A 15,179-nucleotide genomic window follows, 5' to 3' on the forward strand; every position below is an offset into this window, starting at 1 on the left:
ACTGGATCCAAATGGTTAAAGGCTAGCAGCGTACCTTTGGCTGAGAATAATCCAGTTACCCATATTCATCGAGAACATAATGCTGTTCACTGAACATAAATGTTACTCTGTGACAGACACGGGTAGGCTCCATTATAAGTCTACAGTAGTTTTAGCCTAACGCACAAAAGACATATAGTTGGGGACAGTCCATGGGATGTTTACACTAATTTGTGTGTGGGGTCATTAGACAATGCCGGGCCAGGACAGAGCATTGGTAGATAGCGTTAGGTGAAGCACAGAAGAATAAATCTAGGATAGGTGGGGTAACAGGTTTATCTATGTGATTTGATTAATCAACACAAGATAATGAAATTGTATCCTGCTTCATCAGAGTTAACTGCACAGCTGAGCCATCTTCACAATGAGGTCTAGCCATCACAGACATAGCAATCAGTCTGGTATGATCAGTTTCAACTGAAACACTTTTAGTAAATAAAGACGGTCTCTCCTGTTTAATATAAATGTAATGGTTCAACATAAACGTAACAGTAGATGGAATAGAGGTTTGATTTCTCACCGTCAGCAGGTCCTCCATGGGCTCAGACATCTCCACGAAGTTAACAATAAGGTAACCGCGGCAGGCTCGCCATAGCAAGCGTTCAAATGAGTTGATGCGCCATGGGTGAATGACTCCCGCCATAAAACTGGAAGGAGAGAGAGAGAGGTAAAGAGAGAGACCATAGTGCTCAATTTAAATTCACATGTCACTTTATGGCTGATATCTATTGTTTTCAATGAAAATGCACAAAAAAAAAATCAATCAATAAAAACCCAGCAAATCAAATAAAAGACAGCGAGGCCAGTCAGAGAGGGTGGGGCCAGTCAAAGAGGGGGCGGAGACTAAAGAAAAATCACTTGGATGATATATACATACATATACACACACACACACCACACAAACATACATATACATACACACACTTTTTGAGATCAGTTAACCAAGTACCATCTTTGTTGACCCGAAACTCATCCTATTATCTGCTATAAACAGTAAATCCTAGCACTCCTAAAGTCCACCGCAATAAATAATGCATCAGCAGCCAAGCAACAAGTAGGGGATGCCTTTCCAGGTACACCAAGAATATATATGTTGCACCGCTAGATACATTAGATCACACAGTATATAAAAATATATAGACAAAATATATTTATTTATTTTTTATCTTTTATTTTAATGACACTACATGACAGTAAAGAATTCAGCAAATATCAAAAAGTGGGAGACAAAATATCATAAATGGTAACATTCAGAGGATCCCACCAATCTCACATTATTACATAGCAGTAGACAAATAATTTATTTAACATAACATCACATCCCAGGAGTGTTAAACAGTTTAAAAATATAGTTAATACATAACCTAAATAAAATACATTCAATAAACTCCCTACAAGGGGTATGAAATAACTACATAAGATTTCTGTTATATCCAGTAATGCTGCCCATACACCTACATGACCAGCATAAGATCCGACTCATCATACGATTTCCCGGAGATCCCTGGCAGTCCCGGCAGCATGTTTGTTGTTTTTCTTAGCACAGGATCTGTCGTAAGATCGATCCTGTGTCTCACAGGCTCATAAGGGAAACAGTCATTGAAATGACTTGAATTTACACACGATGGATCGCATGAACAAAATAAACGGCACGATCTGCACACGATACGATGGACAAGATGTGCTGCACATCTGATCATAAGATCCGATTTTAGGAGCTGCGGGAGCTCACATCGGATCGTATCTTACTAAAATATACGATTTTCACAAGATCCATATTATGACTCATTGAAAATCGGGCAATCGGCCCGAAATCGTGTAGGTGTATGGGCACCTTAAGTGTAATGAATCATCCGACAATTGGATACAGGGCCTGATTCAGACGCTGTGCGCTCGCAACCGGGTTGATGGTGGGCCAGTGCGCATGCGCAACAAAGGGGGCGAGCTGTCGATGTTGAGCGACAGCTCGCCCCCTTTGGTGGGCGGGCCGGGGGAGTGGCTGCCCAAACGGAGGCGTTCCCATGTGAATGCCTCTGTTTGGGGGCAGCCCCATTGACATCACGAGTGATGTCAGTGGGAGAGATTTCGGCTCCGTTAGAGCCGAAATATCTCTGGGGCTTGCGGCAACGAGACACTACCACAAGGGTCTTGTCGCAAGCCCTATGGTCGCGATGGTCTTGACCATTTTCCTGGCCGCTCGCTATAGCTGTGGGTGGTCACCCACAGCTATGCGAGCGGCCAGGAGGCCGTTAAAAATTTTTTAAAATAGCCCGGCCCCGATTCAGAGTGAGCACTCTGTCAGAGTGTCCGGCTCTGAATCAGGGCCACAGTCTCTTGTAAACCGTCTTTGTGAATAGTAACTTTAGTAACAGAAAATCTCCTTGATATTATGAATCACAGTAGCAATAACTTGCAATGCCATAGAACAGGAATGGGGAACCTCAGGCCCGTGGGCCTTATTAGGGCCCCCGGAATCAGTTGGTCTGACCCTCTGAGCTTTTTTTTCTACTAGTCTCATCTGTCTAGCAGGGTGCCTAGAATGGCACCGTGCAGCCAGAATCTATGCAGCAGTGCCGCCTGGAGCATCCTTTGGACGCTTCAGACGGTCACTCTGCTGCTGTAATCACCAGCGATTGTCCACGGAGGAGGCATGGCCTGCATCAGACCCACGAATAATGTTATGTTAGATATATATATATATATATATATATATATCAAAATGGCCCTCGGCAGAAAAAAGGTTCCCCATCCCAGCCATAGAGCTAGCTCAGATACGGAGCCCGATTACGTTTAATTTTAACAGTCCCGCTGTCACAGGGTATTGCTTTGAGCCATCATTAAAGATAGGCAGACTTTGCTTGAGTTCTCTAGTGCAAAATACCTGCAGCACAGGATAAAAGCAATATGATGCAGGACAGGAGTAAACAGTGCCAGATTAAAGTCCAAATGGGCCTGGAGCTGACATTTTTGAAGGGCCTATTGTATGCTTCCGCAGGAGGCGTGACTAGCACAGCGGGTTGTGACTACAGTTGTGGGAGTTTGGTCTGCACAGGGATGTGGCTAGCACCATGGAGGACATAGCTACCGCCTACCGTCAGCCACCTCAAACTCTCTCCCCTCTTTGCTTAAATTCTATAATATTGAGCATTAAATAAAATATTTTATTTATTAAAGATATACACTGTATACTGCATATAATTTTACACTAACAGTCAAGAGCTGTTTGCAGTGTAGTTTAGGACATAACAGTAAATCATACACACAGACTGTATACATCAGAGATGCAGGGCAGAGGACAGAGAGGGGGACGATTGGATGGCCCCTGCTGGGAGATGAGACATCTGCGATTTAATTCCGGTTTAGATCACCTCCCAAAGGCAAAATAGCAGCAAAGCAATGCACATACCTGCCGCCACCAAAACTCACTTATACCCTTACAACTCAACACACTGAAGATGCTAAAATGATCACCATCATTATTTTTAGTAGCGACTCCAACGCATACTATGCCACACAGTAGTGCCCATTCATACACATCATCCCACATATTAGTGTCCTCAGTACACATTTTGAACATGATTTAGGGCCGCACGCAATGCAGAGGTTGACGTAGTTAAGACATTTTTGGCAACTATGCATGCCCTATGCCCTACCATTTCTGAAAACAACCATCGCATGCGTTACACAGAATGTATACACAAGGGCACTTTTGTGAAAGAGACACATGGTATCAGAAATGCTGTGGAAAAGTGATGGGCGCTCCTGGGCGGTGGCACGTAAAAATGGTCCCGCCATAGGAGTCCATAGCCAGACAGAGACACTGCAGATGCCACAGGGCTGGTGAAAGTTTGGATGGTGTGACCGATGGTGGTGTGCAAGGACGCACCAATCAGTATTACTGCGTGCACAGTCGCTAAAAGTGGATGTCTCAGTCCATTATTTTACATCCCTGTGCCACGATACACATTATACCACATTGTAGTGCCCACCTGATACACATGGTATGGTAGCACGGATGTAGGGACAGAGCCATGATAGAGTGGGGACAGAGGTGCGACAGGGTGTGGACGGGACGGAGCTGCGCAAGAAAGGGGAGGTCAGCAGAGAGGGGGCAGGGCTGAGCGGGGGACAGAGACAGGTGCCGGCTAAACTAGTGTCATAGATAGATTATAAATCAATCTAGATTATATAAACGTTGATCAATAAAATGCAATTCCTGTCAGTGCATACATACCTTTTTGCAGAAGCAATGTCCGAGGCTCAGAGATCAGCAGCAGCTAGTTGGACACGTTATCCCAGTCAGCAGCACTGCTACCTGAGAGTCCGGATCAGTCATCCTGTCATGTGGGCCCCTTCACGGAGAGAAGTTCCTCCTGCTCGTCTGCTTAAGGTAGCAGTGGTGGGGACGGCACCTGTTATGGCACGTGGCGCGTAGGAGGCGCTGAGACACTATAAGGCGCAGGAGAGCTCTTGAACCATTCCCATGTCTCTGAACTTAGGGCCTGATTCAGACCCGCTCGCAAGCGTGTCGATGTTCCCCCACTGCGCATGCGCCACCTCCGACATGCGCTGGCCCCAGCAAGAGACGGCAGCGCCGTCGCTCCGGGACTCACTACAAGACAGGGCGGCTGTCGATGTTGAATGACAGCTCGCCCCGTTTTGTAGGCGGGGAGGGGGGGTGGCTGCACAAACGCAGGCGTTCCCTGATGTCAGTAGTGGACATCCTGCTCTATTAGAAGGCTGGAATTGCAGAATAACTCAGACTTGGACAATAGATGAACTTGATAAGAATCAGAGATTGCAAACTTGGAACCAGAGGTTTAAACAGGACTGGGACTGGAGGTAATTGAAGACTAGTCGAAGTGGAACTGGAGGCATGAACCAGAAGTAACCGCAGAGTCAGCATGGAAAACAAGAAAAAGCGCTCAGTGGGACAAAGCACCAAGTCCCAGACTCTGTGGGCTGATGAAATAGCCAGTAAGAAAACTGTTTTCCACATCAGCAAACGATTCAAAGGGGGATTGTTGTAGCACCCTCAACAGTAAATTCACTGTGGGAATAAAGGGTGGCTGAATGTTAATGACCCCTTGCAAGGAAATGATTGAATAGCCAGACACAGAGCGCTGTAATAAGACCGAGAGGGCAGACATCTGTACATTCAGGGAAGCAAGGCGAAGGCCCAGATCCAAGATAGTCTGCAAAATCTTGGAAAGGTAAAAAATTAGTGGATCCCTACCATAGACAGAACACCACTCAAAATATGTTCGCATACACGGTAAAATAGATCCTAGCTGAGGAAGGTTTCCTGGTTTGGATCATGGTCTGGATAACTGAATCAAAATAATCCTTTAGAATCGAGGTTTCAATAGCCAACCCGGCGAGATCAGGATGAAGACACGGGAGAGAAGATCGGACGTTGTCCCGGCGCTTAATCATATATTTGCAAATGTATGCAACTAATACCTCTGAATTTCTATTATCATGTAGGATTCAAGTATTTTTTGCCAATATTGCTGCAGTGTGCTGGAGGGAATATCCCTTTTTTTTTTTTCTCAAGCTGCTACAGTGGCAAGAATTTTATCCAGCTCAGCACCAAAGAGAACCTCACCAAAAAAGGGGGGATTTTTGGACTCGCTGTCCATTTGCCAAGTGCGAAGCTATAACGCTTGCTTAACTGCCGCCGTGGAAGCTGAGACCTTGCAGAATATGATACCCAAATCAATGGTCTCACCCAGATAAGTATCATCCTCTCTGATGGTATCCACTATGGAGAGGAGGTCTGAGCGACGAGCTTCTGAGCGGAGTCAGTCTTCCAGAGAATCCGCCCAGCGTCCCAGGGCTTTGCCAACCCAAGCAAGAGCTGTACTCAAAGCAGCCCCCGAATTGGCAAAAATGGACTAAAGAAAATTTTCCAACTTTCTGTCCTTGGAGTCTTTGAGAGAGGCCACACTGGGAATGAGAAGCGTGGTAGATTCACTAACAGTGCAATGTGTGCATCGACTGGTGGAGGAGATTCCCATCTTCTCCAATCCCCCGGGGGACAAGAATGGATACCTAGAATTTTGCATTATTGACCAGGCTTCCGCTAGAATATCAGAATATCCTGAAGCTGAGTAGATGGAGGGAAAACCACCTGTTTCTTCTTCTGACGTTTGAAGAGGGGACCGTGCAGAAGCTGGAGAGACATTAGAATCCTTAATAATAGGCTTAACTGCTTTTATTAAGGCATCCACATCGATCTGGGCTAGGTGCTCGCCCTGAACCGAGGAGGATTTGAGATTCGATGTCTGGGACAACTCGCTTTCCTCAGAGTAGATGTCAGACTGGGAGTCATAGTCCAAGTGTAGAGGCGTAGGGAGCCGAGACCTGCACCAAACCCTGGACTGATTGGAACAAACCTTGAACCCAAACTGGTTCTGAGAGGGCCAGTTGTTGATCCCCGAGCGTAGGCTGAGAAGAGGTCAATTGAGATCCTCCAGAGACCATTGATGAAGACGGGGGGGCCTGGCAAACCACCAGCTGAAACACTAATTCCCGCATGGCAAGTGACAGGGAGGCTGCCCAGACAGGTTCCTGTGGAGGCACCACCTCTGAGAGGGACTCATCCTGTGTCTCCACAGAACACCGGTCACAAACGCCAGTGTAATTCTGCGCCAAACAGGAAAAGATTTCCTTTGGAGGTATAAATGCGCATCATAGGAGCATCCCTCTCCTTGTAGAAGTACCCTTGGAGGACATATTTCCTCTGTAAAAGAAACAGCAAATAGACACGCTGTAAATAAACTAAGTGCGTGTGGGTGCAAGAGCACTGGACTGAGAGACCACATATATTCCCAGCAACCAGCACCAATAGATGAGGAAGGGGATAGGAAAAACCTGGCACCACAAGATTGAGCTATAGGGGAGGCAGAAAATCCTCGCTCCGTGCAGGCAGGCTGTGCCGTGAGCCAATATGGCTGCTCAGCGTCTGGGAGTGAGGAGAGATGAGCCTTTAGCGGGGAGCCCAGGACAGGAACCAGCCAAAGAGTGGGGGGTGGAGAGTTCAAGGAAAAGCTCCTCCCCACCTGGAAAAACCCAGGGACCTGCTATTAATGATTCCCTGTTGCAGCTCTGTCCCTGGTAGTCTAGCGGTAACAGACAAAACTTCCAACCCCGTAGGTCTAAATATTCTTGTTCCCTGCTGCCATTCAATCAATGACTTGTGATACAAGGTAAATCACTCTCATATATTATATTATATATATGCCAACAATTGTTTTCTTACAGTATGCTGATTGCAACATTTATGTTGCTTACATTTGTTCACTATATATATTTGTTTTACATGTGAGTTACCTAACTGAAGAGATTTTATCTTACCAAGTTCACTATTAAAAGTTAAGTTTTAATTTCATATAATTCTGTTCATTAATTTTCATTACATTTTCTTTCTAAGAGTGCCCCAACAAAGGCTTATTTGTCTTTTTTCTAGTTTTTGCTCTTTGCATAACTATTTATTATATGATGTTGTACAGTGCAGGACCAACAGCTGCTTGGATACCCGGTAGTAAGCCACCAGGAGACACAGCAAATGTTGAATTTTCATTTGCAAAGACAAATATTTGAAGCGAAGTGTAAAATGTGCTTTAAATTGTTATCATTAAAAGAGGACCCGTCACATTCATTTATTTTTTGTTACCTTCATACTTAAAACAAAGATCTGTCACTCTAAAGAAAATACGCACAGCTGGCACTCAATACAGAACCAGTGATTGATTTACATTTGTATATATCCTGGGCACCGATTACATTGATAAATTCTGGGCCACCTGCCACAGAAACCAATAATCTAGTTTACAATTGATTAAATAGGAGATTATTGCCATAGTCCACTGAATAAATAAGAGCAATTGAAAAGGTTCATGAATCAGACCTGTATTGTTTGGACCGTTTTTGGCGGTGAAACAGGACCTATTTTTGCACCAATTTCCTTTCTGAACAATTGTACATGCCAACCTTCATAGAGGATAGTAGGGGCCAGCAACTCACCTAACTCTGAGGTCTTGTCTAGAGGCTACGGTAGGGTCAATTAAAGGGTCAGTCTCCGTCCTCTCCCTCCATGGCTCAGACTCCGGCTGTAGCAATAATAGAAAAAAAAATGGACACCATTACAATGTAACATGTCACTGATACAGGACAGCAGGACAACATGTTAAGGCATAGTCAGCCAATACTGGATGAAGCATACGCTCCAAAAGATTGCTCTGAGATCTCTATCGTTTCCGGGGATATAGCCAAGGAAGCGACTAACTTTAGTCACACTCTGTTTCAGGAATTCCTAAGATGCCGAAAAATTAACAGAATGATCATAGCATTACAGACATACACCAACCAGAGCAATGAGGCCCATTTCAGAAGCTGCCGTAAGTGACCGTGTTAAATGTGAATTACACACCCAGAGTAGACCAGGAGGGATTGTCCCAAAGCAACAATCCTGTGACTTTCCAATTCATACCCTCATCAAATTTACATACATGAGGCTATGAAGTGAGTCATGAATAGTTTAATTGTACATAAAACATGTGTTAATGATGTTAAGATTATGCCCCCGTGTATAAAAATACAAGAAGGGACATCAGTCGACTGTTGCAGGTAAGCCTCGTCCCTTCCATCCCCTCACAGCTCTCACTGGCTGCCTGACTCCACATAACCTTTCTTTCAAGTCGTTACCTGGGAGGAGCTGTAACTCTTAAGGCAGAGAAGATTTGGAAATTAAAGCTGCAGATTCATGTAATGTTCTCCAGAGCCCTAATTGTCAGCACCCGAGGTGGGAAAAGAGGGAGGAGGAAGATGGGTGATGGGGATAGGGGTAATGGTGGAGGGCTCGTCTCACCATTTTTGCAGCTCCAACTTTTTTACCAGCACAGCTAAACATTTATCCTTGGTAGACAGGTTAAAAAAATAAAATAAAATACAGAAAATTCTGCATAAACTAAATGATTACCCTAATCCCTGCTACCCACTATACGGGACTGCGTACTCCTCTCCCTGCTGGACAGATCATACAGACAGACACATGATGTTGGTGCCTTCAGTGCCATCTAATACTTAGTGTGATTATGGGTTTTGAAGCTGTTGCACTGTGGAACTGGAAAGAGAAAAATGAGGAAAGAAGGGGAAAACCAGACATGGGTAGATGCAGCATCGGATCAACTGCGTAAACATTAAGTAACCCCCAGAGGATCTCCGGCAAACTCACACTGCAGGGGTCAGTGAAGCTGCACCCAAGGACGCAGCCACCAGCTACGGCACACCCAGAAAATAGGGCCGTCGTGCACCATTTTTCGGTAATGCTCCCCATACATGAGAGGGTATGCAGTGGGGATGCCGACGGTCTAAATGCCGACCATCGGCATCCTGACTGTCTAATCCCGGCAGAGGTCTAATGACAGGCCTCAAAATCCTGATGCCTTTCATTTTACCTAGACTGGGAGCCCGACGCCCGGCATCCCATTCGAAGGTAAGCCAGGCACGGCCGCACGGGTGTGGGGGGGGGGGTTTAGGGCGGGGGGTGTTGGAGATGGGGCACCCCTTATTGGAGGGTTAGTGTTTGGGGGTGGGGGTAGGTTAGTGAATAGAAAAATACCGATCCCCATGAGAGTAAAATGTTCAAGAATAACGTACTGTATAAACCCTTCTACTCCCAGACACTCACCAGCGGCCCTGTGAACCTCTGACTTTCCCGCAGTATATTAGCGTATTCCCGCAGCTCCCGCAGACGTTCTCGCAGAGTCTGCCTGTTGCCAGACACCTCCTTCAGCTCTCTTGCCAGCTGCTCCGATTCCTCGTCAATCCTCAGCGCATCTCTGGGTAAAGGAGCAGGTGGAGACAGCACGGACACCGGCACGGGCACCCCAGCTTTGCGCAGTTCCTGCTCCAGGTACCCTGAAAAGCATTAAATCAGCCATGAAAACACTGAGACCGACGACACTGCCGGTTCTCTCCATAGGAAAAGCCCTAGCACTCACCGAAGTTAGTCTCCATGTCGTCACAACGCCTGATCTCCGACACATAACGACGCTGGAAAGCGTTAACATTCTGATTCAGCTACAAAGATCAAAAGAAAAACAAGTTGGGTCATATAAAAGTACATCTGACAGCAACTGGCCCACATCAGTCTGACAGGAGCATCACATCGCTACTTCCACTATCTCTCAACCGCCTCATGAAATAATCTGTGCTGCTGTAACTAGTCCAATGATCTCATTAACAGGTTGTTCTACTCAAACATTATACTGACAGAGGACACGTAGCGAGATGGAGACTTAGAATAATGATCACGGGGAGGGGAGGTGCACCTTTTCAACCATTCTCATCTTTAACTACACCCCCCCACCAAAAATAAATAAAAATTGTAGGGAGTCTCTATTAAGCCGGATACACATTACCCGACCCGCCAATTTGACACCCGACGGAACGATATATCGGTCGGTTGGTACACACTGCACAAACCGGTGTTCGAACACCCGATACATCGTTCACCTGTAACATTCACCTTCCAGGCGTCAGCAGCTGGGTGGTTCCATCTGCCGTGCATGCACGGTCCATGGCACGACCCCGATCTTGCCGCGCATGAGCACGCATAGTGCATACACACGAGACGATCTGGATGATAAGTCGGTCCAATTCGCCATATCAACCGAGATATCGTCTATTGTGTACCCAGCTTTACTTGACACAAGCTCCTACATCATGTTAGACAAAGGAGAATCGGAGAGGTTGGAGCACTAGTGGTTAAACCTGTTAGAATGGAAGAAATGTATAGAATGTAATTGGATGACCAAAGTTCCGCCCATCTCGGAGTCTCCTGTACAGTGCTAAGGATTTTTTTTCTTCCGCTTAAAAACTGCTAGTGCAGTCAGTCCTACTTCTCTTATTCTATTTATGCAAGATTTCATTAAGGTTCAAGAGCAGCAGTTAAAATAAGTTAACATTAGAACAAGTTTCATTAGTAATGTCATGGAGGGGGTTGCACCATCATTATATCCTTATAGAAGGCACTTAAGAAGCGTTCTTGGGCTATTATTGCAATTCTCAACAGTCACCATAGCAAACCCACAATAATCTCATTATAGGGAGAACGCCTGAAAGAAGGAACACAGAGAGGGACACATGAGAACAGGCGTTTCTGACCTAGGGATTGATCAAGTTACACAATAAAACTTGTGTTTATTATTTATTTTACTTATTAACAATTTCTCATATAGCGCGGCATATTCTGTTGTGCTTTGCAATTAGAAACAACATTAATAGAACAAAACTGGGTAGTGACAGACAGACATAAAGGTAAAAGGGCCCTGCTCGCAAGCTTGCAATCTATAGGACTATGCAATACTAAAGGTGCGTACACACACAACGATTTTTTTAACGATTTAACGTCGTTATCGTTCAAAAAAATCGTTCAGTGTAAAACGATAAACTATTATCGTTCATGTGCGTTCACGTTTGTCAACTGTACTTCAGTCAGACTGGCCAACTAAACGATTTTCAATAGAAGTTGAAACATTTTTCCTTCAACACACAGAAAATCGTTTATTATGTAATTGTAAAGTAAAACCAACTACTTTGTAAAACGATTTTCGTTCACTTTTTCAAGGGAAAAACTGACCGAAAATCATTCAACGAAAACATTACTAAAGCTGCATACACACACGATTTTGTTACCACGATTTTATCAACGATTATCTGTCAGATTTTTTAAAGTGTAATGAACGATTTTTTTAACTACAAACGATTCTTGCATATTCCCTTACTGAAAATCGTTGAGTTGGTCAGTCTGACTGAACTACAAACATCAACGCGCATGAACGATAATCATTCATCTTTTGATTCAGAAAGTGAACGATTTTTTCAAACGATTATTGTTAAACTATATAATTTAACGATAATCGCTCAAAGAATCGTTGTGTGTGTATGCAGCTTTACATCGTTGTGTGTGTATGCACCTTTAAGCTGCTTACACACAACGATTTAGTAACTGAACGATTTTAGTAAATGATTTTCGTTCATTTTTTCAAGGGAAAAATGACTGAAAATCGTTTACTATAATCGTTCATTTACTAAATGTAATGAACGATTTTTTTGAACTATAAAAATTTTTGCATATTCCATTACTGAAAATCATTGAGTTGGTCAGTCTGACTGAACTACAAACGTGAACACGAATGAACGATAATCGTTCATCGTTTTAACTCAGAAAGTGAACGTTTTTTTTCAACGATGCAGTTATCGATAATCGTTCAAAAAATCATTGTGTGTGTATGCACCTTTATTCATTTTTATTCTCTGAACATTACAAAGCTCGTTTTATAGAAACATTTCAAATGCTGAAATTTGTTTATGAAAATTTGTTCACAATAGAATATAAAAGAAAAAAAGCAGAAGATACATTATTGCACAACGTACTTACATCTCTGAACTCCACCAAACCGAGTTCGCCCAGCTCGCTCACACACTGATACTCTGAGCCAGACTGTAGGAACAGCTGCGCCAGGCACATCTCTTCCCCTCTGAATATGGAGCCCATCTTCGCCTCTGGAAAAAAATAAATAAAACTTCAATAATGATGGGATCAAGTGACCCTAGCGGTCTGTGTTGTGTACACACATACAAGTGATGTGAGGGAGGTAAGTGTAATAGAGATGCGGCATAATCAGGCAGAGGGGAGTGTTTGGGGATCAATAGAGTGTTCGCAGCTACATACATAGGGGACAACTTTTTAAAATGATTGTGAATGCTCACATTTACCCCTTCCCCCCTCATATCATTGAAAATACCATGTGCAAACAGGGCTAGCACATGGGGCAACTCATATTAGGGAGGGGGGTTGTAAATGTAATCATCTATCACCCACAGGCATGGCTCCTATGTATATAGCTGTGTCATTACAGAATAAGCAAATACAGCTGAATAGTTGCAAGCAATAGCTGCTGTATTATTTATGTGGTCTAAAAAGTAGCAAAAAAGCTAATAAGAAACCTGTAATAGGGTTAATAGCTACAGAAGCTTGTGCACAGCTGAATAATATGCAAGAGGCACAGTAGAAGTATATAAGCTATGGGAAGGTATATAGAACACAAGGTAATTGATGTACGCAGACCTGGGGAGCTCAGCTCAGTAGTACAGTGGGCTCAGTAGCTTCCTCGTCTCTGTAATGTAGTGTAGTGTGTGCAGCAGAAGGAGGAGGAGGAAAGAGAGAGGGACTGGGGGACTGTGATAGGCTAGGAGGAAAGAGTGGGCGGGTACTTCCTGATAGGGGCGGGGACAGAAGAAATCCTCTCTGGCTCTGAATGAGGAAGTTTCGTGTTTGAGATTGGGAAACTTTAATGGTCACATGAGTCTGATTCACAGCAGGGAGGGGTGTAGGAGAGGAGAGGGGATTTTTTTGGGTTATAGTGCTTTTTGTTTGTGTTTCTTCCTGATTCTGCTACTGTGATCTTGATTCCTGATAACTACCAGAAAAAGGAACAGGCTGGATGATAATTACTGCAATGCACAGAGCCACCTGGAGAACAGAGAATGAAGTGCTTGTATTACCAAAGTGAACACAGGGTCTGATTCTTTAAGGATCGCAACTGCTAAAGAGTATGCAGACGGGCGATTATTGCATACTGTGCATGCATCGCAGTCCGCAAAGGCACCACTGCAATCGCACTGCGATCAAGCAGACCACGTAGAGCCATCGCAAAGTGATTGACAGACCGTGAGCGTTTGGGGGTGGTTGACGAAACGCAGCCATGCCTGTTCGTTTCAACACAGTTGCATGAGCGTGCATAAATTAGCCAGTACGATTGCATATGCAGCTTGAATACATACTGCGTGTAATTCTGCGTGAGGGGCCGATGGTACTCGATGTTACAAATGTTTATGGAGGTTTGCAAGGTATTATGGATGTGAGATAGCAGTAGTGGAGGCATTGGGTGTCTGCTGGCAGTGTGACAGAATTGCGATAGCAATCATTAGCATATTTTCACAACAACCTGCGTGCGATTATGGAGCTGCGATCACAATATCGATCCTTAATGAATCAGACACACTGACAGGTTGATGTACAGTTGGGCGTAAGCGTCTTATTTTCTTGTGTAAAATGCGTATTTGCATACTGCGCCTGCACAGAAATGAAGTCTTCCGTCCCACAGGTACATTCTCCCTCCCTGCGCTTCCGACTCATTATGCGCAGGCAGGGAGAATGTAAGTACTGTCCGACTACGCAATAGTGACTAAGCTAGAGCGCGACAAAGATGCACGTTTTTCTTGACCAGCGATATAAATTATTATAGTGAATTCTGAGGTCTATTCCAATTATATAATATTTCTGTTCCGTCTGCGGCAGGAAAGAAAATTACCATTTGATTTTTAACCACTTAACTTACTTTTTTTATCGTCAGAAACACAGAAATTGTCTTTTTTTTATTTATTTATTTTTTAGTATAAAAAGTATTTTTAAAAATGTATATAAATATTTTATTTTATTTAAAAAAAAAATATATATATATATATATACACACTTAGGAGATGTTTAGCATCCCCCAATACCCGTGTCCATAGGCCCCCATCAAAAATGGGCAGCATAACCACCCCAGTGCCAAAAGATGTCCCCTCGTTAGTCCCCTCACCCATGGCCTAGCTCCACCGCCTGACCTTGATGCAAAGCAGAGCATGGTGCAGGGGGGACTGGTCATCGTTATATTTGTCACAAAGGGGTACTACGTCCTTGCACTTTTACTTTTCCGACATTTGTGAACAAAAGGTCTGATGGCATTTGCTCCCATGCATTACCAGATTTCCGTTCCAACTAGCCAGATTGGACAGATAATCTTATAGCGTGTATCCTCAGGTTACTTATAGCGTGTATCCTCAGGGTGTCCAGCAAAATCACGATACCGGGACCAGTGAAGCTGCATCCACTGGCTTTGTCATGCACAGAAAATCAGGCCGACTCATCCCTGTATTCTGCAACGTTACCCCTCGCTGCCCCTAAATGGCGGCATCATGTCAGTCATGCTGCGGCTTTGGTGCACTGTGAGCGATATTGCAGAAACATCTGCACATGCTCAGTGCATCTCTTACGCATGTGCAGAACTGTAAAAATCGAAAATATC

At 44.2% G+C, this 15,179-nt stretch overlaps 1 protein-coding gene across 1 annotated transcript in view; it reads right to left on the reverse strand.

Moving 5' to 3' along the window:
* Nucleotides 1–13,284, reverse strand: part of TCIRG1 (T cell immune regulator 1, ATPase H+ transporting V0 subunit a3) — a 29,500-nt gene extending 16,216 nt beyond the window's left edge. The window contains exons 1-6 of the mRNA XM_088449839.1: nucleotides 13,178–13,284; nucleotides 12,488–12,612; nucleotides 10,047–10,125; nucleotides 9,734–9,963; nucleotides 8,068–8,153; nucleotides 560–686 (exon numbers count right to left, since the gene is read on the reverse strand). Of these exons, the coding sequence (XP_088305965.1) occupies nucleotides 560–686; nucleotides 8,068–8,153; nucleotides 9,734–9,963; nucleotides 10,047–10,125; nucleotides 12,488–12,604 (639 nt within the window). The 5' untranslated portion in view covers nucleotides 12,605–12,612; nucleotides 13,178–13,284. The remainder of the gene's footprint in view (nucleotides 1–559; nucleotides 687–8,067; nucleotides 8,154–9,733; nucleotides 9,964–10,046; nucleotides 10,126–12,487; nucleotides 12,613–13,177) is intronic.
* Nucleotides 13,285–15,179: the final 1,895 nt, after the last annotated feature.

The sequence above is a fragment of the Taudactylus pleione genome, unplaced genomic scaffold (genome assembly GCF_031769625.1).
Source record: "Taudactylus pleione unplaced genomic scaffold, aTauple2 ptg000497l, whole genome shotgun sequence".
Lineage (NCBI taxonomy): Eukaryota > Metazoa > Chordata > Amphibia > Anura > Myobatrachidae > Taudactylus > Taudactylus pleione.